The sequence below is a fragment of the Quercus lobata genome, chromosome 12, assembly GCF_001633185.2.
Source record: "Quercus lobata isolate SW786 chromosome 12, ValleyOak3.0 Primary Assembly, whole genome shotgun sequence".
In the NCBI taxonomy this organism is placed as follows: Eukaryota; Viridiplantae; Streptophyta; class Magnoliopsida; order Fagales; family Fagaceae; genus Quercus; species Quercus lobata.
In genome coordinates this window covers 28,936,401-28,964,135 of record NC_044915.1, presented here as the reverse complement: position 1 = coordinate 28,964,135, position 27,735 = coordinate 28,936,401, and the positions used below count along the sequence as shown (strand labels likewise).

Sequence of the window (27,735 nt, the reverse complement as noted above, 5' to 3'; positions counted from 1 at the left end):
AATTTTTAATTGTGTGGTGAAAAGGATGGAAAATTAAAATAATATATATATATATATATATATGATGTGATTGTTTAGAATTGAATCTTTATATAAATGGTATTTATATATATATATATATACTTTGGCTCCTAAAGATGAAATTTTAGTTCCGTCTTTGTCTCTCTCTTTCTTTCTTTAAAAAGATAACAAATTCATATAACGGTTCATACTTTTGTTTTCAAAGATGATATTTTAAGCTCCGTTTGGATTGCGTACTACGTTCACATGTTTGCGTCTGCATTTTTTTTTTTAGCTTTTTCAATGTATCCTGTGCACTATTCACGAGATCTACAAATCTCTTTTTCTAACAAAACTTTCATTAAAAATAGGTCTCATGCACTATTCACCATTTAAAAATTATTTTGCTATAATATTTTTAGTTTTCAACAAAATAAGTGATATTTAAACGCACACTTAGTTTCGTCCTTGGTGTTCTTTTTCTCTCTTTGAAAAAATAATAAAGACATATCATGGTTCATATTTTAGCTCTCAAAAATGAAATTTTAGTTCCGTTCTAGTCTATCTCGTTTTTTCTTTTTGAAAAATAATAAAAAAATGTTAAAAATGGCATTCTTTTCTAAAATTCGTCATTAATTAGACCCTTTTTAAATGCTTTGATCATGGCAATCCAAAACATCGTTCTCACATTCACACTTTACTTTCCTCTTCCTCTTTATATTATCCTCTTGAATTTTCTCTCCTTTTTAAGGCATGGAAATTTGTGGGCTGAGGAAGAAAGCATCTCTCACCTCACTTTCCTTCCATTCAATTTTTCTCCATATCAAACAAAATAAATTATCAACCCCTCTACCCTTTTTCTCCGCCATTCCCTACCCCCTTTAAAATCTTTCGTACCAAACAAGTTGTAAGAATTAAGAATTAATCTTTCAAAAAATGACGAAATAAATCTTTTAGAATAATGATTGATGCAATCTATATATAATTAGAGAATTAAAGAATTAAAGAAACTAAAATATGAAATTTATATGGTTCGAGTTATGAAACTTATTGGGACACATTCTTAAATTAAAGGAAGAGAAAAAAGTCAAAAAAATTTCATTGAGATTTTATTAAATAGTAAATTCAAAAGCCTTTGCACCAAATTTTGTTAGAACTTCAATAAGATTTATTTAGGGAAAAAAATATATAAAAAAGAATGTTAATAAGAGATTTTTTTTTTTCCCCTTGTAAAGACGTAGTCACAATAACTAATCATGTTATTATCTAAGGGTTCTAACTTCTAAGTCTATCCTACTTAGGTTATATGACTAAGTAAAAAAGTCACAAATTGTTATATATATATATATTCGAGAGTAACTTAGCACAAAACAAGTAAAAGAAGCCAAAAGCCTTATAATTTAATTAGTTTACACATCCTGAACACATTTATGATTCAAATCTCCATTTCCCCAAACTAATCATTGATTTATGTTTATATGTATGTTTAGGCTTCCTTTTAGAAATTTATAGTGCGCTAACTTTTTTTTTTTTTTTTTGGAGAATCTATAGTGCTCTAATTTTGATGCTAAGCGTTTGTAAAAATCCTCTTAGTATATGCCTTTGCATCAATGATCGCTCTATTAAAAGATTAGCCATTGACGGATTCCATTTTTTCAGCATATAACCTAAGATAAGGTTAGTGGACAAAACTCAAAAGGAAAAGATTCTAAAATAGAATGTAAAATCTATCGTTCATATAAGAAATTATATATATTGGAAAACAACGAAATCAATCAAAGTGGAGGCATATATGGGGCTATGCGTGCCTTCATTAAACAAGGGGTATCTTTCTTTGTGTCTCTTAATTTTGAGATGTCGGTATCTTACTATTTTTATTTTACTACTGGTCACATAGATGGTTTGTAGCCAAAATTATAAAAATGATTGTGAAAGCATACTTATTCCTTTAAACTTTAAAGCACAATTCCCTGTAATGTACTAAATTCTCGAAATGCTAAAGATTCTTTTTTGGATAAAACTCAATTTCACAAAAGATCTACCACAAAAGTTATACTACTTTCTACAAGATATCAAACAAAGCTAAAGCCAAAGGTGTTGTGACTTTTAGTGGTGCACGTGCCTCCAAATTCTTCCAAAGAAGTGATGCATGATAATTGAAATTCCTTCACTCCATATGTGGTAAAATTTGGCTTATGGGGGTAAAAAAAGAGAGAAAAATAAAGCTTTTAGCTCTAACTAAAACACACTTTTGGGCATTGAGATGCCAAAATAGCATTAGCTAATTGAAGAGATTATATAAGGTATAACAAGAATACATTTAATGATTGAGTTGGTATTTACTATTTAGTATCATCAATACATGTATAACGATGATATAAAATCCATTTTCTTAACCGTTCTGTTTGTTTCAGCATTAAAGTTTTCTGAAAAATGGTTCATTTTTCAAAGGGCATTTTCTAGAAAACTGTCTTATTTTTCAGTGTTTGGTAACGACCTTGAAAGTGCGCTTGAGAATGTTTTCCAGTGTTTGGTATGCAATTTTTAAAAAATATTTCTTGCATAATTTAAAACATATATATTATGTAAACTAACTAATGTAATCATTATAAATAAAAAACCAAGAATGAATTTGGTTTTCATATTAATTAATCTAAAATTTTGACAATAGATACAATCAAAATTAATTAGTTGTCCAATTTTCATGATCTCTACCACTCATCTTATTCATATATATAGACAGTAACGTACGTACACACACACACACACACACACATATCAACCATTTGTCTACTATGGTCAACCATAAGTCTTTAATATTACTCTAAATTATGTATTTACATAATGTACTACATAATATATCATCACTACATAGTATCTGCCAACAAAAAGTGTATTTGCCAACAAATGCAATTCTCCTAAACAATTATCATTCATTATATAACAATATTATTAGTCCATGGTAAAGATTGTCCCATGTAAAAGCAATTTAGAGCAATATAGGTACTATGTTTAAAATTTTCATTTTTTACTTCTTTCATTCTTTCTTCTTCTTCTTCTATTGTGTTACAAAGGGGAAGAGAAACATGGAGAAAAGAGAGAAGAGAGACAGTTAAAGAGAGAGATCTATGGGAAGAGGAGAGACCAAAATTAGTGACGGTGAGAGTGTGAAGAGAGAAAAAGCAAAAAGAAGAGAGAAAAAGTGAGAAAACTTACCATGAGAGAGAGAGAAGGCGCCAAAAAATTATGTTTCCCACGGCTATAGATGAATATAATATTTATAGGAGATGCAACCCATGAGAGAGAGATTGTCTTCAAAAAATTTTTTTGGAAAACAGCTTATAGAAAATAAGCTTTATTTTTATTAGAGTTTTCCATTGACCAAGTGTTTTTTTACTACCAAACACTGAAAAATGTGAAAAATTATCTTTACAGAAAGTTTTCCAACTAAATAAACAGCGCGAACTACTCTTATTGTCTTACCTAAGGTGGAACCTACTTAAATTTTACTTTCATATTTTTTTTTTACCTTTCCTAAATGAGCATTACCACCTTTTTTTAATGTCATGGAAGCCCACGTTTAGAAATTAAAATCCTCAAAAGTCCCTCCCAAAAAAAAAAAAAAAAAACAAACTCCCCTTATTAAGATTTGGACATTACCATTTACCTCCAGCACGAGAAACAAGACTTTTTCCTCTATAAAAACCTCCCAAACGAAGCTTCATAGAGTGGATCTTTCTTTCCCTTCCTTTGTTCCGAGAACGTTTCCCGCTCGGTCATTAACACAAACACTTTGTCTGCAATTGTGAAAACTCATACACAACACAAACACAAAAACCCCAGAGAGAGAAAGAGAGAGGATGAAGTATGTGTTGGTGACAGGGGGAGTGGTGAGTGGGTTGGGCAAAGGCGTCACAGCCAGCAGCATAGGCGTAGTCCTCAAAGCCTGTGGCCTTCGCATCACTTCCATCAAAATTGGTTCTTTGCTTTCACCCATCACTTCTATCTATGTTGCTATTGCTTTTATCGGGTTTTTGAGTTTATTATTGTTTTATTCTTGTTTGGAAATGTCGCTGTTTTGTTACTTATGCTGATTTTGTTTCTGGTGTCTCTATTGGAAACTTCATAGTTTACATTGGTTCAGTGCTTAACTGGTTTAAAATGAGCACCTTTTTGTGCTGTGATTGTTATTTGTTAGTTTGTCCATATGGGTCTGCAAGTAGATATTATTTTCTATCTTTGAAAGTATTCAAATAAATACATGTGTGTGTGTTTGTCTCATTCACTTACCCATAAAAAAGAAAAAAGAAAAAGGTATTGGTCTCATTTATTTATTCATTTCAACATAGTAGTTTATAACTTTAATTAGGAATAAGGCGTAGTTGAGTTGAGTCTTATGCTGGTTGTTTCAAGGTTTGATGGAGCATGTGGCTAATATCAACTGGTAAATAAATTAAAAAAAAAAAAAAAAAAGGTTTGATAGAGTATGTTTGAAAAAAAAAAAAAAAAAAGAGGAAGAAGAAAATGTTAGGAAGAATTTTATGTTTTCTTTTGCATCTAAATTTCTGCATTTTTATTTATTTTATTTATTTATTGGGTTACAGATCCATACTTGAACACCGATGCTGGTACCATGTCTCCCTTTGAACATGGGGAAGTTTTTGTTCTTGACGATGGCGGAGAGGTTTGCCTTTTTTTTTTTTTTTTTTTCCCCCTTGTTTGTAAGATTAAATTTTATCCATATGTACACAAGGGGGTGGCTGGTAGGCTAGTGTGTGTTATAGGTGTTCATGCTATTGGCATATTAGTTCATAAAGTAAGAAATGGATTATTGGTAATAGTAAACCTGGAATTTTATGGATGTCGATGGTATAAATTTAGTTTAATGATATGATAGTTACTTCATTTATTTGCTTTTCTTCTGAAGGTCGATTTGGACTTGGGTAACTATGAGCGGTTCCTAGATGTGACGCTTACAAGAAACAATAATATTACCACGGGAAAGATATATCAGGTGCTAATTTCTTCAATTCATTACTGGATTTATTAACTTTATCAGATTGATAAGCTTCTTAATTTGACTATGTTGCTCTGTTTTAATCAGTCTGTCCTTGAGAAGGAACGAAGAGGTGATTATCTTGGAAAGACTGTCCAGGTGATTCTACATTTGATAACTTAATTAGGCTTCTTATTTAACTTGCATTAATAGATTACTAGTGACTGAGCTTAGCCATGTTTGAGTGGATTCCAGGTAGTGCCACACATAACAGATGCCATTAAGAATTCGATTGAATCAGTTGCTGTCATTCCTGTTGATGGAAAAGAAGGTCCAGCAGATGTTTGTGTGATAGAGTTGGGAGGGACTGTAGGTATGAGCTATTCAAAACAAAGAGGCATATTATGTGCCAAATTATCTCTCTGTTGCTTAATTTTACCTGCAAGAGATAATTTTATTATATCATTTTGTTAGGCGATATTGAATCAATGCCATTCATCGAGGCTTTGCGACAATTGTCCTTCTCAGTTGGTAAGTTTGACTTTGTTTATGGGCTCAATTAAAAAGTATGGCCAGATATGTTATGATTTTTACAGTATAGACAAATATGGTTAATTTGGACTTAATGTGCAATGCTGTTGCAATATGTACGTTCAATTGATACTCAAAATTGAGTATAATAACTTGTTCTGAGTATTCAGCTTACATGCTCTTTGGTTCTGAGTTTTCATCATGTTTAGAAATAATTATTTGAGTTTATTTTTTATTTTTTTTATTTCTATCTCAGGGCAAGATAACTTCTGCCTCGTTCATGTGAGCCTGATACCAGTACTGGGTGTCGTTGGTGAGCAAGTAATACTCCATAACCTGTATATGAGATTTTCAAAGTATTAGTCGTCCACTTATTGGATTGTAAATGTAGAGATTACAGTTGATTACATTCCCTGAACTGAAATTTTGTGTTCTCTTGTTTGGAGTTCTTTTTCCCTGCCTCTCCCCTTTTTCTCTCTGTAAATGTAACTTCCTCTCTCTCTCTCTCTCTCTCTCTCATGGTGCAGAAAACGAAACCTACCCAACATAGTGTCCGGGAGCTGAGAGCATTAGGCTTGACGCCTCATCTGTTAGCATGTCGCTCTGCTCAGGTACATCTTTTCAATTGCTGGTAACTGCATGTGCATAATGGAGTTAATGATTGTAACATATCCAGCTTAGAATCACCTAGCAAAATAGAGGGAAAAAGATACCTTTGCGTGCAAAACTCTTCTGTGGATCCATGTAAGCTTTCTTGTATTCCTCGATCCTCGTCTTAATGGGGTGTAGCTGAGTCATATACCATTACAGTTTGGGGAAAGCTTACTGTGAGCCTAAATTATCAATTTATTTGTGGCTATACTTTTCTTGTAAGTATATTTAGCTGTATCAGTTTGGAACCAAAAGTTTTATATTGGATTGTCTCTTTTTACCCTGCTTTTTCACCTTGCCGGCATGGGGTCATAAGTTGTTCTTAAAACATTGAAATATTCCTTGCAGTGGGTATCTTATTTGTAGGTTTTTATTTCTTGTGTCATACTTGAAGAGGCATCGATCTTATCTATGATTTGAGATTTAGCTGCTCGGTATTCATCATTTTTTTGAAAATGTAATTTTGACAATATTGAAATAAATTCTCATCAAGTTTATTGCAGCCTTTATTGGAAAATACCAAGGAGAAACTTTCACAGTTTTGCCATGTTCCAGTAAGTTGTTGACATTTGCTTGGTCATCTTTCAAATGAACTGTATTTTTGTTGAGGATTTTTCATTGTCCTTATGGTCTTTCACAGGCTGGTAATATTCTCAACATCCATGATGTTCCAAATATTTGGCACATTCCTCTCTTACTTAGGGTGGGTTGAATACAGTTCTTTGATTCTTCTGAGGCTTTGCTGCTTCTAGTATATTCATCTAACATTTTCATTTTTGGATGTTTGACATTTACTGCTGTTTCAGAACCAAAATGCTCATCTCTCAATTCTAAAGCAGCTAGACTTACTTGAGTAAGTCTTTGTTCATCTTAAGGCTTAGATCTTGGCATCAAACTGCTAATCGGCCTTGGCCTTTCAAAAGTTTTCTAGTATGTGATGAGACCCTGTCACTGTGGCAAATCATATGTTTGATCCTTGCAAACTCCGACAATTTTAGTCAATTAATTTTTATTTATTTATTTTTATTGAGGCTGAGGCATAGATTGGATCTATGGACTGCTAACTGTAGAATTTTGGATGCTATAAAACTAAATGTGCCATCAATTTGGAAATAATATACTGAATGTGTGATGATTATGTTAACTTTTAATAAATTTCTTTTTCAGTGATGCCGCAACTCCTGCTTTACAAGATTGGACCAGGATGGCTGAGACTTTTGATAATCTCACTGAATCTGTTAGTATTATCATTGATAAAATGTAATGGTTTCCTTTGAATATTTCCCACTTTTTCATGGAAAATAATCACCTGCTGCTACTTGCAGGTGAGGATTGCATTGGTTGGGAAGTATGTTGGCTTATCAGATTCATATTTGTCTGTTGTGAAGGTGCGATAATAGCTTTTCTTCTGTGCTTAATTTGAATTGGAGATGGACTTATAATCTGTAAAGCCTGCAATGTCAATAACTTATTATCAATTATTTCAGCAATCAGATATGTTTATGAAAATTAATATTCTAAAGAATACTAGATGCTGATATGGAAAAAGTCCTCTTTGTCTTTTATTGTTTTTCCATCTTGGAATATAGCATACATGATGAAGTTCACAAGCAATAAAATGTTTTTCCATCTTGAATCTATGATTTTTTTAAGCACAAGAGGATTATATAAAATGTTTAAACTTTCTATGACTAGACTATTATCATATTGTCCGTTGATAGTTGTTTTCACATTTTATATAAAATTTTTAATAAATTGAAAGAATTTTAGTATAATTTAAACTTATAAACTTTGTGCAATTGCACTATCTATTTTAGCTAATAGGCAAAACATATTATTATTGTGGGCTATATATATGTTATCAATCTTTTTATTAGAGATTATTTTATATTGTATTTTAAAAATGCGTGCTTTACTTTAATCAGATGTGCACTTGTGTTTTGTGCATTGCACCTAGGCTCAAAGAGGCCTAAGCGCTTAAATATGTTTGATGCTTTTACCAACATTGAGCGAAGGTCAATAGTTCGAATTTCCCATCCCCCCTCCCTTGTGGCCAAAACTTATATGCATATACATATACACATATATATTGGTCTTTAAATGGTGTTGTCTTTAGTTTAAATTATATCATAATATCATAAGAAGGTAATGGTACATCATTCACATGGTAATAGCATTACGATGGTTAACCTGATTGATACACTACTGAACCACTCAAATTATGTAGTTTATTTCATATTATGGCTTCCTGTCTTTTTGTACTTTGTTAGGATTAATCTAGTTACAGCTCTCTAGGGGTTTATACATGGTTTATCATCAGCAATTCTTGATGATATTCTAGGTCATGGATGACATACTATTCAATTGTAATTTCATTATGATGGTCAATCTGATTGAATAAATGAGATTTATATTTTTCTTAAGGAAACTATTTTCCTGTCCAATTTTATAGTAACTTTTTTCATTATGACTTCCTGGATTAAATATGTCTAATTTGGCTTGCAGGCCCTTCTGCATGCCTGCATTGCATGTTCTCTGAAGCCATCAATTGACTGGATTGCAGCTTCTGACCTTGAAGATGATAGTGCTAGATTGGTACTGTTCCCTTAAGCTGCATTTGTAGAGGATTTTGTTTTATTTCTGTTGGAATTTTGTCTCATTTAAAATTCTGTGTTCCTAATACAGACGCCAGAAGCACACGCTACTGCATGGGAGACTCTGAGGGTACAGTCTGCATTGAATTGATATTATCTTCCCCCCCCTCTCTTTCTTCTAGCATTCAAGTGCTATTTCCCTTGATTCAAGACTCTGGTTTTGTCCATCACTCTTGAAACATGAAGATTGACATGTGCAAATCCAGCTTTGGATTGCCTGTCCCCCCGTTCAGATATGTCCAAAACTGGCCAAATTAAGGGCAGGGTGGGTCAGGGCCTGTCCCTAAGATTGGGTTTGATGTTTGAACTCCTTGTTCAGTAGTTTTGGTTGTCCTTAATTAGCCTGTTCTGTTGATGGGCAGTTTTGGAAGATATGTTGTGATACAATAACTGGAAATATATGTTAGACAACTGATGGGGATTTCTAGTATATCTAATATCACATTGTGGAACGGCAAGTAGGTCTCATGTTTGATCTGGGCTGATTTGATAGTGAGCTTATTAATTCTTAGGTGCTCACTTAATGTATATTTTGGCAAGGAGGGGGTGTTTGACATTTAAATGTATAATTAGAACTGGTTCTGACAGAACTCCATTTTCAGAATGCTGCATGCGTCTTGGTTCCTGGTGGATTTGGAGATCGTGGTGTCACAGGTATGATATTGGCTGCAAAGTATGCCAGAGAGAACAAGGTTCCTTATCTTGGGATTTGCTTGGGCATGCAGATTTCTGTGATTGAGTTTGCTAGATCTGTAAGTGACATTTCTTTTGTTATCATGTTTTCTTTCATTTAACAGGTTATATGAACCTTACAATAATTACTTGTTCTAGGTTTTGGGTTTGGAAAGGGCAAATAGCAACGAGTTTGACGAAAAGACACCAAATCCTGTTGTAATTTTCATGCCTGAGGTATATATCTATCATGACAGTTTTACCTTGTGATAGTTACCCTTGTATCAAGTATGCAATTATCATCATTTCTATTTTTTATAGGGTTCAAGAACTCATATGGGAAACACAATGAGACTAGGATCCCGAAAAACGCTATTCCAGACACCTGATTGTATTACTTCAAAATTGTATGTGATTTATCTCTAAATCTGACCGCTTTCTAAAATACTCAAAAATAACATCCTGTTAGTCTGTTACTGCAAATTGAAATTGGTGACTCGATTACCTTTATGAAAATACCTTGTTTCTGTACAAAGAACAGCTTTATTTGTAGATATCATCCCTTGGAGTTGGATGACTAATTTATGTACCCATCTGGTTATTTGCAAGGACAGACAGCCATAACTATAAGGCTGGCCTGTTCAGTGTCCAGTAGTCATCTCAGTGCTAGTGATGGAATGTATGGTATTGTTTTATAAAAACGTTGAAGAATCATCTCCTTTTGAACATCTAGCTGGGTTAGTCCGTTGCTTCTGCTTGATATTATCCTGGTGTACTACTGCTACTGCATTTATTTGTCTCTTACATGAGGACCAGTTTTATCTGTTCTCTTTGCCTTTATTTATTTATTTTTTTTTTTGTTGATAAGTCTGTTCTCATCTCTCTCTCTATTCTCTTTGCCTTTTGGGATCCATTTGGTGCTACTTTTGCAACCAATAAGTCAGCCATCTCTTGTACTTATCAAAAAAAAAAAATCAGCCAGCTCTTGTCCTAGACTGATTACAGTGAGCCTGATTAAAATAGTTGAGACTCATATACTGTGCAATTGAGTCTACTTTGTTGTTGGCATCCACCATTGTCCATGCCTACATTTATAGTTCTTCCTGATTGCCTAGGTACCAAAATTCAGAGTATGTGGAGGAACGGCATCGGCACAGATATGAGGTTAGTTTTGCAATCTAATTTCAGTGGAAGAAAATGATCTTATCAGGCATTGTTTCTCTTCTAAATATGTAGTTGACATGGTATGATATAGTGTCCATTGCCTAGTGCAGGTAAACCCAGAGTTTATTGAAATTCTAGAAGAATCTGGCCTCAAATTTTTTGGGAGAGATGAAAGTGGAAATAGAATGGAGGTGGGTTTTCGGCTGAATAATAATTAGAAGAGCTTAAGCTCACATGAACTTGAGAATTTGTCAGTATTGCTTAAATTATAATTACAAGTTAGGCTTAAATTTTATACTTCCAAAATTTTCTTGTGTTTTGCAGATTCTAGAGCTTCCAACTCATCCGTTCTATGTAGGAGTGCAATTTCATCCAGAATTCAAATCACGGCCTGCAAGGCCCTCAGCTCTATTTTTAGGTACTTACTGAGAGCCATGCGTATACCTTGATATGCTGGTTGGAATTACATTCTAATTAAGCTATTTCTCAAGTTTTAAGTCCTTAACAGACTGACATGATGACCAACGATTTAAGGAAAGACAGGGTTCTACATAGAGCAGAACAGCTAGAAGGATTTGTATAACTGACCTCCAATAATTATTTGGATAAGGCTTGGCTTGTAGATTAGCATATTGCCAATAGTTTTTTATTTTATATATTTATTTTTTCCAAAAATTTATTCTGGGATAATGTGTTCAGCATTGATTTTTGTAATACTTTTCTGGTTTTTCACACAATGTACTTTTGATCTATTCTTTTGTTTTCTCAATGTATTATAAGTCACATTTATCATTGTAATTGAGCTCACAGTGGTGTAATATCATGTTCATTTTCAACAAAACAGTTTGAAAATGAAGTCATTTCTAGAAATCCTAGGAAGGTTATTCTTGATAAGAAAATGGGTAGAATCATATTGATGCATTCCTGCAATGTGCTCCTTGCAGTTTCCTTGTAAATATGAATATAACTTTTTAATCCCACCTAGCATCCAAATTTCTCATCTGCAAATGCCTGTGGACTTTTCTGATATCTGCACTTCAATTTAACATTTATTCCTTTTCAATGTAGGTCTTATATTGGCAGCAACAAGACAGTTGGAAGCATATCTTGGCAGGCATCAGAATGGAAGTTGATATGCTAGTTTTCCCCATCATAGTACCTCTTAAATCTTTCTTTTAAGGTATTTTTTTCAGGATTTCTTCTTTGAAAAAAAAAAAAAGCATTTTTCAAGATAAAGAATTTTTGAGAAATACCTCAGAAGAATTTGCAACTTGCCCTGTGGTTTCACTGCATTGTGCACCTTACATAATTTGGGATGGGTTTGTTAAATTGTGCAGTAGATTGCAAACGGTGGGCCAAATCCATGTTTTAGAAGGAGCATGTAGGATTAGGACCTTTTTCTCTGGTTTTATGGTACTAAATGCACAACAATAGTTTGACGTGCACTTATGATATTGTGTATGGAATAAAAAGATGTAGCAGTATGCAGATGGGGTCAGTTGGGTAATCTATCTGACAGGTCTGTGTCCTTAATAGAAATTTAGATTAGGGTTAGGGTGGATTTCACATGCTCTTATTTTTTTTTTTTTTAGATATGCTACTCTTAAATATGCCTTGACTTTGTCTACATGGCACCATCGTTGCGCTCATGGTGGGACCTTGCCCTCCCAAACTTGGGCCGATTGCATTTTATGCTGTGCCTGTTATGGGATGATATTCTTGCTATGGTCCCATAACACACTTTCAGCAGCTGTGATGTGTGGGTATGCACAGTGCCTTGCCTAAGGTTGTAATTAGTGTGGTAATGCCACCTGAATTATAACATAGTTCATTTACGACATTTTTTCTCTGTACTTACATAATATGTTTTAACATTTTAATGTAGGAAAATTATTGATGCTGTCTAGCTGAGCAACGCGCTTAGATGTTTCCAAAGTGGATCCGTAGTGAGATGATTTCCTGCTGCATTTTGAAGTTATGGACATAAAATGTTGGTCCAATCTTTTGGACATAAAATTTACATGTAAGAACAGATATACACAAATTTTGGATGCACCGTGGCAATGATAGTTGCTTGTTGACTCGTGTGTTTTTTTGGTTAAACAAAAAGGGTAGGGGGTGGCCAGTCTTGGATACCCACTTTAGGCTTTCCCTAGGGTTCAACTCAGAATGTTCACCCAACAAAACCACATGAGAGTAAGCATTTGTTATCGATCGGTTCACTCACCCTCTATGATTGACATTCTTGATTTTTGCCAATGCTAAACGTTGTAACTTATGGTTTTAGACTTCTCTTACTGTTTATTAGCCGACAAGACAGGTTTTTGGATAGAAAATAGGACCTTTTTTTTTTTTTTTTTTTTTTTAAAGCACTCAGATGTTTATTCCAAAACATTATATACTTTTTAGACATCCATCTTGTGCTTGGAGTGGCTCTTTTATCTTAATTTTGATATACTGATCTTGGTTTAGAAGATATTGCAAATAGGGATATCTGAAAATGTGAAATAAATTCGATCATGCGACTCTGGCAAAGTATGAGCATATTGAATTTTCCAATTGTAGAGGGTTCCTTTTACGTTTCTTTTTCTAAGAAGGAAGTCGAGCCTGGCGCTCCTTAGAATGGGCTCTAAAGTACCATTTTGCCGTTGCCAGCTTGTGCGCAAACGTTGAGTCCAAGTCCAAGGGAAGATGCTGCAAAGTGGGCTTATCCTTTGTTTTTGTCGCAGAAGGAACTTTTCTCTAGTTTTTGCCGCAAAATGAACTTTTCTCTAGTTTCTGTCGCAAGACTGACTTTTTTGCTATGCAGCAAAACTTTCTACTGTGCAATAAAGTTTCCTATTTTGCAGTAAAGCTTTCTGTTGTGCATTGAAGTTGTTTGCTGTGCATTAAAGCCATCTGTTGTGCAATAAAGTTTTCTGATGTGCATTGAAGCTATCTGTTGTGTTTTAAAGTTGTCTGCTATGCTTTAAAGCGTTCTGCCGTGCAGTAAAACCTTTTGCAATGTGAATGACTACTCTTCGTTTTTACTGCAGAGATATTTTTCTACTTCCTGCACATAAACAAATCTAAAATTCAAAGAAAATACCCATCAAACAAATGTTAGTTTAAATGGGTTAGCATATTCTCAAATATATACATACATATATAAGTATATATATACTTATACGTATTCACATATACATACATAAAATATATTTTGCAGAAGATGAGAAACGAGATATATGTATATATATGCTTATGATAGGATAATGATTAATTTATGTCAAAAGTAAAACACGTAATAACAAATAGAGAAGAAAGCTTCAGTAGAAAAGGTTTAGTTAGTATAATAACTAACACGATAAATATAATGAAAAAGTGTTACAGCAGAATAACTAGTACAACAAGTAAATATATTATAGTAGGACAACTAATGCAGCAAACATGATAAAAACGTGCTATGGTAGAATGACTAAATACAGTAGATATAATTTATAATGAGAGAAATCAAATATATTTGCAATCAAAATCAAGTATTGAATCTTCTCATAAGATAAGTAAACCACATAAGATAAGTAAACCAAGAAAGAACTCAAACCCCAACTTGAACAACTTTGTCAAAGGCTTTTGCCATCAAAGTTGTACATTTTAGAGAATAGGCCTAAATAGCTATTTGCTATTACTTTTGAGGACATCAAAGAGTGAGTTTGCTAAGGGGGAGGGAAAAGATGGTCTATTGATGCATGCCCTTATTCCTGCCGTATTTTCTCTTTGTTTTACCACTTTCTTTCTTTCTCTCCATTCTTTTTTTACTCTTAGTTTCTTATTACTCTCCTGCCGTGGGTTGTTTCCCCTTTTTGGTCTTTCCTTTTCTGGGTCTCTCTCTCTAGGTGCTTATTACCCTCTTACCATGGGTTTCCCTCCTTTAAGTGCTTCTCCCATTGGGTCCTCCTCCTTCGATGTTTTTTTTTTTTCTCTCTTCCGTGTTTTTTCTTCTCCTCCCTTTTTCTGCCATGGTTACCTCCCTTTTATAACGAATTGATTCAATGAGATTTCTCCCTTTTACCCCTAGGGCTTCACCAATTGTTTTTGGCTTGTTGTGGGCATCCCTTTAGGATTACCCACCAACCCATTGGTTGCTCGACCATTGCCATTGCTCAGAATATGTCAGCTGCACCATTACTGATTTCCTGACAAAATTTCATTTTGTTTGTTTTTGCTGTGTACCTCTACCTCTAGGTGACTAACCAATAAGGATTGGGTTACCACACTACCTAGCTCTATGGCATGCATCAAATGGTCCCAACCATTTATTACTTCTTTTGGGTAAGATACCATCCTAGCAAGGTATATTCCCAAAAGAAGTCACGGTAAGAAACCAAATATAGACCCCCTGTCCCCCCCACCACCAAACCACACCTTCTGAATCCCCTTGACCGTGGGCCCACCTCTCTTGTATTGGCTAGGTACATGTTGGTGGTGCTTTGGCCCTTCTGTGCTTGCTCCACTATCTTCTGTGTTTGTCTCTTACGCTGTTTTTGCCGTAGCCGATTAGCTTTGTTTTGTTCTGCGGCATAGCTCTGTCTTATTTCTTCACATGTTTCCTATTGTGTTTTGTCATTTCCTTTAGTTTGACTTTTCCTTCATGCAATTCCTGCTGTTGACACTTCCTGCTGTTCCTTATTTCTTTTCATCGTGTTTTTTCATTTTAGTTCTCACGCCTATCTTTTATACAAAAAGATTTGGGCCTTTGTGGGCCAAATAAGTTGATTGGATCAAAAGGGTCTTGAGCCCAATTTATCTTCATCTACCAAAGCCATTTTGCCAGAGAACTGTATTCTGTGGCAAAGTTGTATTCTGCGGCAGATTTGTATTTTGCTGCAGAGCGCTTTCCCATGCACTTCTTTCTTTGGACCTTTCTTGCTCTTCAGTCTTCTTGGTAGGTCTTGCTTTTCATTGGGCTTTCTTCCTCATGGGCTTTTGGATATAGGTTCGCAAAATTGGGCATCAACACCAATTTATTAAATTTTTATATAAAAATATACGCCTATATTCGAGTCTTTCCTAAAACAATTTTGGAATACTTTTGGGAATTCCTAAAACAATTTTGGAATACTTTTGGGAATTGACCTCTTCAAAGTTCGGTGAAAGGGTGTTTACATTTTTTTATTTTTTACAAGATAGAAATTTTACTCTAACTTAATCTAAGTGTATGTGTGTGTGAAAGCTCCTTTTTGGAGACTTGAACTCTGACCCCTACTCTCCACACCCCACAAACACTTATACTTGTGGAGTGACTATCGCACTAAAAGTGTGCAGTGGTGGTGAAAGGTGTTTATTGAAAATCTATCATATCTACAAAAGTGGGAGCATAGTGACTTACTATTTAAAGTTCTCCCATTATACCAAATGAGTATGAAATGCTTGATTCTTTCTTGAATCGACCTCTTGCATTTCTTTCTTATCACATTTGGTTAGAGTTTCTCTCTGCATGAGTTTTTCATGAAATGCTACCTGAATTTATTTTTATTATTTTGTAACTTTCATCTAGTAATTTAATTTAATTTTGGAATATTTACATGGACTAAACTTAAGTTGAATTATTTAGGTGTTATATTATACCTTAGGTTTTTTTAATTAAATCCAATCACATGGTTGTATTAATTGGCCAATAAACTACATAGTTGAATATAATTGTTATTGGAAAAAATGATATTGTTTGTGTTGTATTGGTTAGTAATGCCTTATAATTAATTGAAAATCAAAGGTATAGATCCTATATTTTGTCCTTTCTAAATATTTGCTTCCCAAAGTTTTATCACTCCAATTATCATTCTGAATTAAAAATAAAAATGAAAAGAAAAGGAAAAACAGATTCTTCAACTAACCATGTACGCTAATGAAACAGGAGAAATTTTGAGCTATTTTGTAGATTGATGTCAAAGAAATTTATTATTATTATTATTATTATTTTAGCTTTTGATGTCAAAGAATTTTTTTATTTTATTATTTTTTGGCTTTTGATGTCAAAGAATTTGAACGTATAACTTGTAGTACTTGGGGAGTATAAAAAAAACATGTATAACTTGAAGATTATGAGCTACAATTGATCCTGCTTTGTCTTTTTCCTACAGGAGCCTGGTGGGTTTATGTTTCATTTGGGCTTGCTTCGCTTATAAGTTGATTCAAATCCATTATGCTTTGGCATTACTATTGCTGACATGTTAAATTGCGATTGGAACATTGTTGCTTTTGTTAGCACTAAATTACTAATCATAATATGGCAACTAAATATTATTGAAAAAAATGGTAAAAAATGTTGTCCTTGGACTTATTGTTTCCTCTTTTCTTTTTCTTTTTTTCAAACCAAAGTGAAGAAAACCTCTGTAATCACATCCAAAAAAAAAAAAACTGGTTCTACTAATCAAGCTCTACTGCTTATTTATAAATCTGTAGACACTCAAAACTCTGATCGAAGCTTTTCTGCTATCTACAAAATGCCGCAATGATATCATATAATAAATCTGCAAAAGCTGCAGGTACAGTTCTTCACGATCCACGAACCATGATTAAAATTGTGTCTCTATTTACCATCTCATTTGTACTGTAAATATGAAATCTGTCTCTGCAGCTTCATTTGAGCATAGAATTTAGCAATAAACTCTTCTGCTTTCGAATCAATCCCATCTTCCTGCTCACAGCTGGGAACAATTTCTTCTTCTTCTTCTTCATCATCTTCATCTTGACCCTTTAGAAAACTGTTCCTCCCATCATCATAGCCATAAGCTTGTTCTTCAATAAAATCATCATCATAGTCAAAATCCACTTGTGGGTTGGTTATGCATGGAATGTTAGGTAAGCGGAAGCGCATAGAGGCTGAACGACGGTTCATCTTGACATGGAAAATGGGGGTCTCATCGAAGGAAAGCTCGCGCTCCCCATGGTGAAGTCGATCCTGCCTAGCATTGTTGCCAAGTCTTTGAATGTACTGACGTAGTTCCATCATGATACGGCGTTTAAAGACACCACCTTTACGTGCCCATAGCAATGCTAAACGCAAGATGTTCCATGCTTTACGAGCTACACCACGGTTTTTCATTGGCATTTTCAACTTTCAAGCACAAGTATAGAAAATTGAGTTCTGGGATATATATTGTAGGATTTGAAAGCAAAGATGTTTAGACTTTGGTCTAAGATCCTCAAACTTTTGGAAAAGAAATGAGAAGTAGAAGTTTGAGTTTGAGAAAGTGCTTTTGGGTATTGAAAGATTTGGGTGGAAGAATAGGTTGTTTTTTTTTCTTTGAAGTTTGAGGTACTGATGATGGAAAAGGAGAAGCAGTGGTTTATTTATATATATGTTGCAAATATTTGTACGCGGTGTTTGAGTGAGACAGAGAGAGAGAGAGAGAGAGAGAGAGAAAAGTTGTTTGTTTGGTGTGGAAGGTGCGGAAGTGTGATCTGTGGGTGGTGGAAACCTCGTGGAGGACACCGTGGACACGGCTAAACGCGGAGATTCATTATTAATCTAGGGATGTATTATACTCAAAAAAAAAAAAAAAATCTAGGGATGTATTTTTGTTTCCAAATGTGCCCCCTAGATTGTTGAAAGTTCTTACTCCTTGGAGCAGCATTAATTGTTTTTGCTTCTTGCTTGGGATTCAACCAAATATTATAAATACAAAAAGCCAAATAATAATATGATAGTGCAAAATGTTGTTATTTCAAACTGACTCAATTAAGTTTGGGGACAATATCTTTTTATTTATTATTTCTTTTTATAAGAGCTTATATAATTAGTGATAGGTGCATAATAAAAGTGGTATCAATCGTAAACTTAGGTAAAAATGATGTTATTTTACTCATAATAGATCATTTTATTAGTTGTGAAAAAAATTGCTCCTAGAATTGAGTATATCAACAAATTAATTAACTTGCCACTAGCTTGGAGAAGACATTTTTTTAGAGATGCTAATTGCTAAACATGTTGAAAAAGAAATAGATGAAAAATGAAAAGAATAATAAAATGAATTAAGAGTAAGAGGGTCAAAGTAAATTTTAATTATGATATTGAGTTCTCTAAGTTAAGGGCTTCTGGCTTCACATTTGATGCTTACTTTCAAAGCCTTAAACTGATGAAGTAAATTACAGTTTTAAGAAAAAGCAACACTTAGCCCTATTTGTTCACATTTTATTTAGCTTGCAAGAAATGGACACACACCTATTATTGTTGCTTTAAAACAAACTCTAACTTGTCAAATGTTGATTGGAATTTTCAAATTAATTTTTTTTCTTTTCCTTTTCTATACTGTTGGTCTGTGGTAATGAATCCAATAATTGAATAGCTACCAACAACCCCTATTGTCTTCTGTCCCTGAATGTGGTACATAACTTTGAAGAGTTTTAGAATAATGGTTCTTCCTTTGTCCTAGCCAGAAGGGATTTGGTAAACCTAACCAACACAACATAGTGCTATTTGTTTTATATTATACCTAGGAAATATGATTTGAACAGTTGTATTCTATTTCTATAGTTTTATTTATTTATTTATTGAATGATGACATTTAAAAGATTATGTGATATAAAAAAAACTAGGTAAGGTCATTCTAGTCATATACTGAAAATAAGGTTAAAGTTCGGAGAAAGGACCCTCACGCCACCCTACACGAAATCAACGCTTCTAGTTGGGTTTTAGTTGGATTATAGTTTAAATGCCTTTTGCCTCCTAGTGTTTTTTTATATAAAAAAATATGGCAATCCGACACATTTTCTCTTTATCACTTTTTTTTCCTCTCTTTATCACTCTTTTCATAATAACTTATTAAAGTGATAAGTTTTACTTATAATAATATAACCGTTCATTTTCACATTATTTATCTCTAATATTTATATTAGTTCTATGTGCCAACTACAAAATGCTACAACAATAGTTACAAAAAAAAATAATAATAAAAATTTGTATGACTTTTATTCAAAAAAATCCTAACAAAAGAGAAAAAAATAACATAGAAATAGTAAAGCTTGTTCAAAAGGGTAAAAAAAAAAAAAAAAACCTAGAATAAAAAATAAATGCATAACTTTTGTTACAATTCTCCCACGTGACTAATTATGAGTATAAAAAAAAGAACAATAATTCATATAACAGTGACAGACAATCTATTACTTACCAGAATTATAGTGAAAATTGTGAATTTATTTATAGTAAAAGAAGATCTCAAAGATTAAAGACTTTCTCTTAGTAAACGTCAACTAATTTCTTTTTTTAATTTTCCAAAGAAAAGAAAAAGAATCCTAAGCTTTTAGAGGGAGCGTTGTTGAATGGTTCTTTGAAAGCGACTTCTCGCGTACGGTGCATTGGATCTCACCTAAACCGTGTCTGTGAGAGGTACTAGTTAAATGATTTTTTTTTTTTTTTTTTTTTAATTTAAAGATAAAAAAATCATAATATGAACACATATATAAAATAATATATATATATATACTAATTAGAGAAGTGCCACATGATTCCGGATTTCACTCGTAAACAAATACCAATATATATTCGGCAATAATTAGACGAAGAAGTTGACAAGCTTAAGTCAATGGAAGGGAATCAAGATTCAAGAGAGCCAATGCGTTTGCATGAACTGACTCGGATACCACTCGGATTTATGACTCTTGTTCTAACTGTAAGCCTCATGGTTCCAACAAAATGGCATTGGCTAGTACAATTGCCTTGCTTTGAATTCACCTAAAATTTAGATTGTTTTAAGTTTTAAACAAAGCATATTTAAAATGTGATGTCGCATAAGTCAAAGGAAAGCACACATGAAACTCTTTTAATGGAATAGAAATTAAACTATTAGCTTTTGGTAATAAACCTCGAATTCACGAGAGGTTTCTTTGAATGCACAAGGAGATAAACTAGAATTCATCAGAGAAAGAATTTGATAAAAAGTCTGTGTTTATTGATAATGGTTTAATTTGCCTCTAACGACTACAAAACATATAAATACTGAGAAAAACGTCTGAAACCCTAACTTGCACTAATTACGCGATTAGTTAACAAAATACCGAAATTTACCAAAAATGACAAGATTGAGTTAAATGTAGAATCATAAACTACTAACCTTAAGGGTAGTCCCAAAATAAGTAGGATCTTATTCTAACTTTTGAGCAAAAAGTTAGTATGAAAATAAAAATGACTATAAATAGCAAAATCACAGTTTTCGAGGCCTAAAAGATGGAATTCGCCATTTTCAAGGAGTACCTCATGGCAAAGCGATGACTATTGCTCAGATTACCATTTTGCTTTAGCCTGCCAAATTTCATGCGATTCAGACTCCAAGGCCCATGATTTTTACTAGTGCCTTTTTGCCTTGTGCGTTGATTTCAGGCGCGCATGAGAGTCTAAAAAGATCATGACAGTCTATTCTACGTCAAAATGTATTGCACCTTCATTATTTAAATGACTTATTAAATGTTAAAAGTCTTATAATTCAACTGTTACTATTTAATATTTTCAATAAAATCGTTTTAAGGTTAAATCTCACCTCTTCCAACTATCGGAGGACCTATTAGCTAAAATTGAATGATAATTGGATTAACTATGTGTTTAGAGAAGTGAATATTTGTACAAACTTCTTGGCTTATATGGGGGTAGAGCTAGATTGAAGATTTTGTTCTTTTCTCATCCTTCCCTTTGAAATGCAATCTGTGTGTTTCTTCTGTTATGGTTTCTTTATCTTAATGAATTATTCCTTTTATATATATAAAAATGATAATTGAAATGATATTTGAATTGTTTGGGCTTGATTTATGGTTGTCGGTAGTACATGTTTGCCTATTGTCTATATTATGTTGATAGAAGTCGGGGGGTTGATTCAAATTTTTGGTGTTTTCTTAGAAGTTAAAATTTCCATTCTAATTTGTAAGAAAGAAAACAACTTAAGGGCACCTTGAAAGAAGTGTCTCTATCAGATCACCAATTTAAAGTGAACTAACTAGCTGGACCATGCTGTACTGTGGAGTATGGACCATTTTTTCATGGGCCTAATAAAACAAAAAACACTCACAGGAAAAAATAAAAAATAAATAAAGGGTAAAGCTTGTATAGTTGGGTGCCACCAGTTTCATATTTTCGTGGCCCCCATTTACAACTTGTTGCTCTTCAATTGATGCCAGAAGAACAGTCTGAATTTGAAGAAAGAGAAGTGTAAAAGTTAAAACCTCCAGCTATTGATTGTTCCTATAGTGCAAATGAAGCAAGACAATTCAAGCACGAATCATGACCAAGTAAACGCATTATAAGTGAAGCAACTAGCTAGCTGGCACCTCATGTTCCTCTGGATGGAAGGGAAGCTACGAAAATTACTTACCAAACGTCTATACCTTGCGATTACCACGTGAAGTACTGGAATTTTATGTATATAAATACTAGAGAGAGCGTATTTTTTCAAAAAAGGGTAGACAATTGATTATGAGATGTGATAATTAGAAGTTTAATTGGACTAAGGTTGGAAACTTCTAAGAAAAAATTGTTTAAGAAATTTCATCATTGTTTAATCTCGATGTATAATAATTTGATGGAAAATTGCAATTAATATATCTACTTGAAAAATAATAAAGAAGGCATTGGTGCATGGAAATTGTATCTGCTATCACCCACTAACTAGCTTTAAAAATATGAGCTATTTTTAGAAACATTTTATTAAGAGAATGATAAAATAATAAATATTTTTGATTGTTTTTTATATTTTTTATGAAAGTGGTGTCAAAACCTTCTTATTATGATTTATTAACAATTGCTGTAAGAACATTAGTTAACGTATCCCTTAAAATATATATATATATATATATATATATTTATTGTTGTTGGGACTTGGGACAAGCATTAATTTGTGTTGTTTTGGCAACATGGTCATCTTTTAGAATGACTTAATGGTGATGCGTACATCCATTTAACATTAGCTTAGAATCCTCGTCAAACATATGTATACTTATGGTTATGGTGACACTTGTGAAGTAACACAAAAACACTTATAGAAGCTAATTATTGTCTAATTTTACGTCATGTGTCGTATTTAAGGTTTTTTTTTTTTTTTTTTTTGTTCTAAGTGATTTAATTTTATGCAAAAGACAAAGAGTATAATATAAATAAATTATCAAAAACTCAACAAAAAAAAGTGAAATCATGTATATATCCAAAAAAAGAGAGTAAAACTTATGTATATATCTATGGTTTAAAAAAAATGTAACTCTTACACTAGGTATACTTTGAACTCATATATGTACATAATTGTGATTATTTTTAATTGTACCGTACATATACATCAGTTATACACTAGTAATTTGTAATCTATCGTGTAACTCAATTGGTTGGCATATTTTAGCATTTCTAACAAAGACATTATAACAAATGTTTGGCTAATTGAACTATGATTTGATATAACAAGTCTCTTTAGAATTTCAATGCACTCAAATTTTTCATGTGAAGTGTCATTCCAATTTCACTCTAATTTTGTTTCAATTATATTTACATTCAAATTCATACATATAAAATTAAAAGATATATCTTTAAAAAAAACTTAAAAGATATAAAAAGATTCAATACGAATTTATTATACTTTTATTTAATACTCTTAATTCATAAAATCTATTACTTATTAAATATATATATATATATATTCTAATAAGTAATAGATTTTATAACTTCTTCTATGTATTTATAGATGATCTCTATTTACCACAAAAAAGAAAAAGAAAAAGAAAAAGAAAAAAAGAATCCAAGTCTCACAAATAGCCAAAACACATATTAGAATAATGCAAATTTCGTTGTCATGATTAAGCAACTCCATAGGTATTTATTGGGACGAATGTACTGAACCAAAATTATCAAATGGTTTATAATGTGTGATAAAAACAAATCCTTGCTTGAAAATAGCATAGAAAAAATATTTTTGTTCTATATATTACTCTGATTTAAACCAATAGATTATTTTGGTCACCAATGCACATCTTCAATACGACACTTGATTTAAGGTTTATGATGACTTTATTGATTTAAAGTTTATGACTTTATGGTTCTTTGATGTAGATGCTTCCAAATTTTCCGTTAAGCAATCCCACATTCATGTCATTGTTAGACAGAGATTTGTGGAAGTGGAACTAACTTGTATTTCTACAGCTGTAATGTGTTACAATGATTGTTTTCTAAGTCTCCCATATCATTTAAAATTTAAGCCCCCTCATATTTATCTTTTTTGGCCATATTTTATTTGACAAGCTGTGCTTTATAGTTCTGAATGTTTGACTGTTAACAAGTAATATGTTCATAAGATGAGTGACTGAAATAAAAATGCATTAAAAAAAATATATAATTCATAACGAGAATTTTTTTTTGTAAAAAGATAATAAAGAGTTATTTAAGATGGTTTGATCATGTGTAAAGGAGAGTGATTAATGCATGACTACTAAAAAAGAGTGAGTTCAGTCAAGCCAAGGGAATAAAATAAAATAAAAAAATCCTAAAATAGCATTAGTAGAAGTAGAAAAAAAAAATTGCATTAATTAAAAAGTTTACCAAAAGTATGATTTTGAATAGAATAAAAATGATGCAAAGGAATGCATGCCATAACCAGACTATTAAGGATTTATAACCTTGCCCAACAGTTTTTGGACTAATTCTTGTTGTTTTTGATGTTGTAATTTTATTTGTTGTTAGGGAAAAGCACATTAATAACTCTAATTTTTTTTTTTTTTGGACCAAAGAGTACATTTAAGTCAGGCCCTCAATAGGACTTGCCCAATAGGATCATTGAGAATGTAGACCGTTTAACCTTCTTATAATTAACTTAATTAATCTTCTAAAAAAACTTAATTAAGGTGAAAATATATAATTTATCACTGAATTTGAATCACGTTTTATTTTAATCTCTGAAATTTGGGGAAAAAATATTGCTAAAAAAATTGTAAACATATCAAGTAAGTATCTTCTCAAAAAAGAAAAAGAAAAAATCAATTTAGTACATCCGTAATTAACCTTGTTATAAAGAGCACAATGTGATTTTGTAGAATTTTGTTATGGAAGTACTAACTTAGTTCGTAACTTTATAATATTTTAATTTTTGGGATTTGGTGCCGGCCGGTTCTTCTATAAAAAATTAAAAATTGATTTGGTATTGCTTAAGGTTAGTTGACAATAATATTGGAGAGATTTGGTCAATCTTTAGAGATTTAAAATTTTAATACGGTATAATTGAATCGTTCATTTAATTAATTATGATTATGGTTATCAAAAAAAAAATTATCAAAAAAATTAAATTATGATTATGAAGGATTTTCCAGCCCCTTTATTGTCCTTGTGAGTTATGGCCCTTGTGGGTTTAAGGGTTGCTTCTAGATTATAATTAGGACAAAATTTAGTTACAAAATTGGTTGTTGACTTAGACTATAACCTTACTCAATAAAATAAACATTACTATATATTTTGAAAAAGTTTAGCTTTAATTTTCTAAAAATTTTGCAAGTATTAAGAATATAAAAAGAAGATGTAATCTAATGGTAGATTTATCAAAATTCACCTCCAATAAAAAGAAATTAAGTAAGTTTGTAACCTTGGAAATTCAGTAAGTTTGTAACCTAAGGTTACAACCAATTTTGTAGTTAAATTTTGTCCTTATAAATATGTGCATAGTTGTATTTATATATGTAGTTGTAAGTATCAGTTAAAAGTATCGGCTATGATTACACTGTTTCTTTTTATTTTTTCCTCCCCTGAATGCAACCCTAGCTCCCTCGTTTGCTTTGTGTGTTAGTCCGTGCGTGGTGGTAATGAAACTACATTACTAAAAGACATGTTAGTGCAAAAGAATTTCTTAATTTCCATAAATTCTCACCTCTATACTCAATCAATTTCATGTATATGTAAAACTGGAGAATTCTCCAATGCTGGAAAATCAATGATGCACACTTGCCCCAGACAACAATTAAGGAGGTAATTTAAACCTTCCAATCAACAATTTCCAACTTTTTTTCACGTAAGTTTCTTTTTAAAATTTAAAGAATTATTTGGTATCTCAAACTAGTTATTAGAGACAACAATATCTGTGCTTTGTGTTTCTTCAAATATGTTCAATTAGTAAGGTTTCTTGTAAAAGAATAATGAACCTACATCAAATCTTGTCCAGAACAATTTAAAAAAAAAAAAAAAAAATCATTGTCATGATGTGATAGTAAAGAATAATCATATATAGTTGTTAGAATTATAGTTAAATGAATAAATTAAGAATTTCTTGATCGTCTAAGTTTTTGAAACAATTGATAATTTATTATGTTATCAGAATTGAAGATCATGTTTTGAAACTTTAAAAAAAAAAAAAATTATAATTAACTTGATAGTTTAGGATGAGAGGATTTGAATTATGAATGTCTCTATTAAAAATACCATTAAATGTCAACCCGTTAAGTTATAAAACTCTTAGCGAAATCATATTTCTTTCTTCAAAGCATGATTTTTTAAACCCCATTTTATTTCAAGTTATAGCTTTTTATAAAGTTAAAAAAACAAGATCTTTCAAATGAACATTGAGCAACACAAGTAATAATAGTAAACCACAAAACTCTTTTACTTAATTAACCGAAAATACACTACAATATCTTTTTAAATTATAAGTAGGAATTCATATTGATTAGCAAAAAAAAAAAAAAAAAAAAGTAGGAATTCATATTCTTAGACGAATTCCTTATAGAAACCAAAGAAGCAGCTCGAAGATTATGCGTGTACGCGAGTACGTACCGATCATAATCAATGATTAAACGAAGATCTGGGAACCATCACCAATTATATATGTCCAAATGAAGTAGATGTCAATTGGTGGCGGACCCCACTGTAACAAATGTGATGAAGATGTACTGTACTAACATGGTCACGCAGATTGCATGGACGCATGTTTTAGGGTCATTGCATTGAGTCTCATATCTTATGCAAATTTTTTTTAGTGTTCTAAAAATCAAAATGGAAAACTGTTTGGCAAAAATATTAGGTAGTGAAAGAGAGACAGATAGGACTAGTTCAAAATAAATCAGAAACCTACGGCGTAGGAATGAGTATAGCAAAAGCTTTGTCCTTTTTCCACAACCGATTTCTTAGCCTGAAACACCGCCCTCACGCCAATTTCTGCGTTGTCAAACCATGCCACAACCATTTTTTATTATTAATTAATTTATTTTACTACCATGTCTATGCTGCGTTGCCCATTTTCTTCTAAATTCTAATTAACTCTTTTATATACTTCCTAATGCACATTGATTAGGTTGAGGCCTAGTTTCAAAAAAAGAAAAAAAAAAATGAAAAGAAAGAAAAAAGAAACAAAGTTAGAGTTTCTCCTAGTTAGAATGCATTGCTTGTGAGTTAGCTTGATGATCATTAATATTCATGATTTTACCATATACCTTTCTACATTTATGAATCTTAAAGATATTAGCAAATTATGTTTTAGCATGGTTTCTTCAATTTCATTTCACGATTACATCATTGCCCATTTGACCTTCTATAGACATATATGATATATTTGTGGATCGACTTTCCAGAAGATTATGGGCACATGTTATACCCTTTATAATTCTACTGAAAATACAAAACATGATTCTATCTCTTATAAATAAATAAAAAAACATAATTGTCCTAATAATTATGCCATTATATATATATATATATATTTATATATATATGCCAATTGACTGAGTCACTTCAACTAGAATGAATACCTACAAACTCATTACATAGTTTGTTAGTTTTTACAACCACTGCATCTACATAAATTTATCACACTGTCGATCTGTAATGTTAAATATTCTTTTTTAAGGTTTTATTTATTCCAGTTTTTTAAAACTCCACTTTTACAGCTTATACTTATACACTTACCTCTTTTTCTTTTGAGGGATACACTGACTTATTTTTAAACGCAATACTAAACCACTAAAAATAAAGTTACACAAACTCTTACACGTTGTTGTGAACCCTCTGAAGAAGCAAACCTCATATAAACCATTCCTATATATAACAACTCCTATTAAATTTATATTAGGGTATATACCTAGCATCCTATA

General features: G+C 32.2%; 2 protein-coding genes across 3 annotated transcripts; one reads left to right on the top strand and one right to left on the bottom strand.

Annotated features, from left to right (window-relative positions):
• The first annotated feature begins 3,657 nt into the window (after window positions 1-3,657).
• On the top strand, window positions 3,658-12,989 carry LOC115970872 (CTP synthase-like). 2 transcript variants are annotated; one of them, XM_031090490.1, is made up of 23 exons: window positions 3,658-3,978; window positions 4,605-4,684; window positions 4,928-5,014; window positions 5,105-5,155; window positions 5,252-5,369; window positions 5,471-5,527; window positions 5,784-5,848; window positions 6,055-6,138; window positions 6,682-6,732; window positions 6,819-6,881; window positions 6,985-7,031; window positions 7,346-7,415; window positions 7,504-7,566; window positions 8,684-8,773; window positions 8,864-8,902; window positions 9,435-9,584; window positions 9,664-9,741; window positions 9,826-9,911; window positions 10,620-10,668; window positions 10,779-10,859; window positions 10,993-11,086; window positions 11,737-11,848; window positions 12,554-12,989. In XM_031090490.1, the coding sequence occupies exons 1-22, from the start codon at window positions 3,861-3,863 to the stop codon at window positions 11,799-11,801; spliced, it is 1,686 nt and encodes a 561-aa protein (XP_030946350.1). In that variant the 5' UTR covers window positions 3,658-3,860; the 3' UTR covers window positions 11,802-11,848; window positions 12,554-12,989. The 2 variants fall into 2 exon arrangements, with proteins under 2 accessions (XP_030946350.1, XP_030946351.1); XM_031090491.1 differs by lacking the exon at window positions 3,658-3,978 and adding an exon at window positions 4,328-4,444.
• Window positions 12,990-16,944: 3,955 nt separating this feature from the next.
• Window positions 16,945-17,985, bottom strand: LOC115970871. The gene has a single exon (XM_031090489.1). It carries the CDS (start codon window positions 17,753-17,755, stop codon window positions 17,246-17,248), a length of 510 nt encoding a protein of 169 aa, XP_030946349.1. The 5' UTR covers window positions 17,756-17,985; the 3' UTR covers window positions 16,945-17,245.
• Between the last annotated feature and the right edge of the window lie 9,750 nt (window positions 17,986-27,735).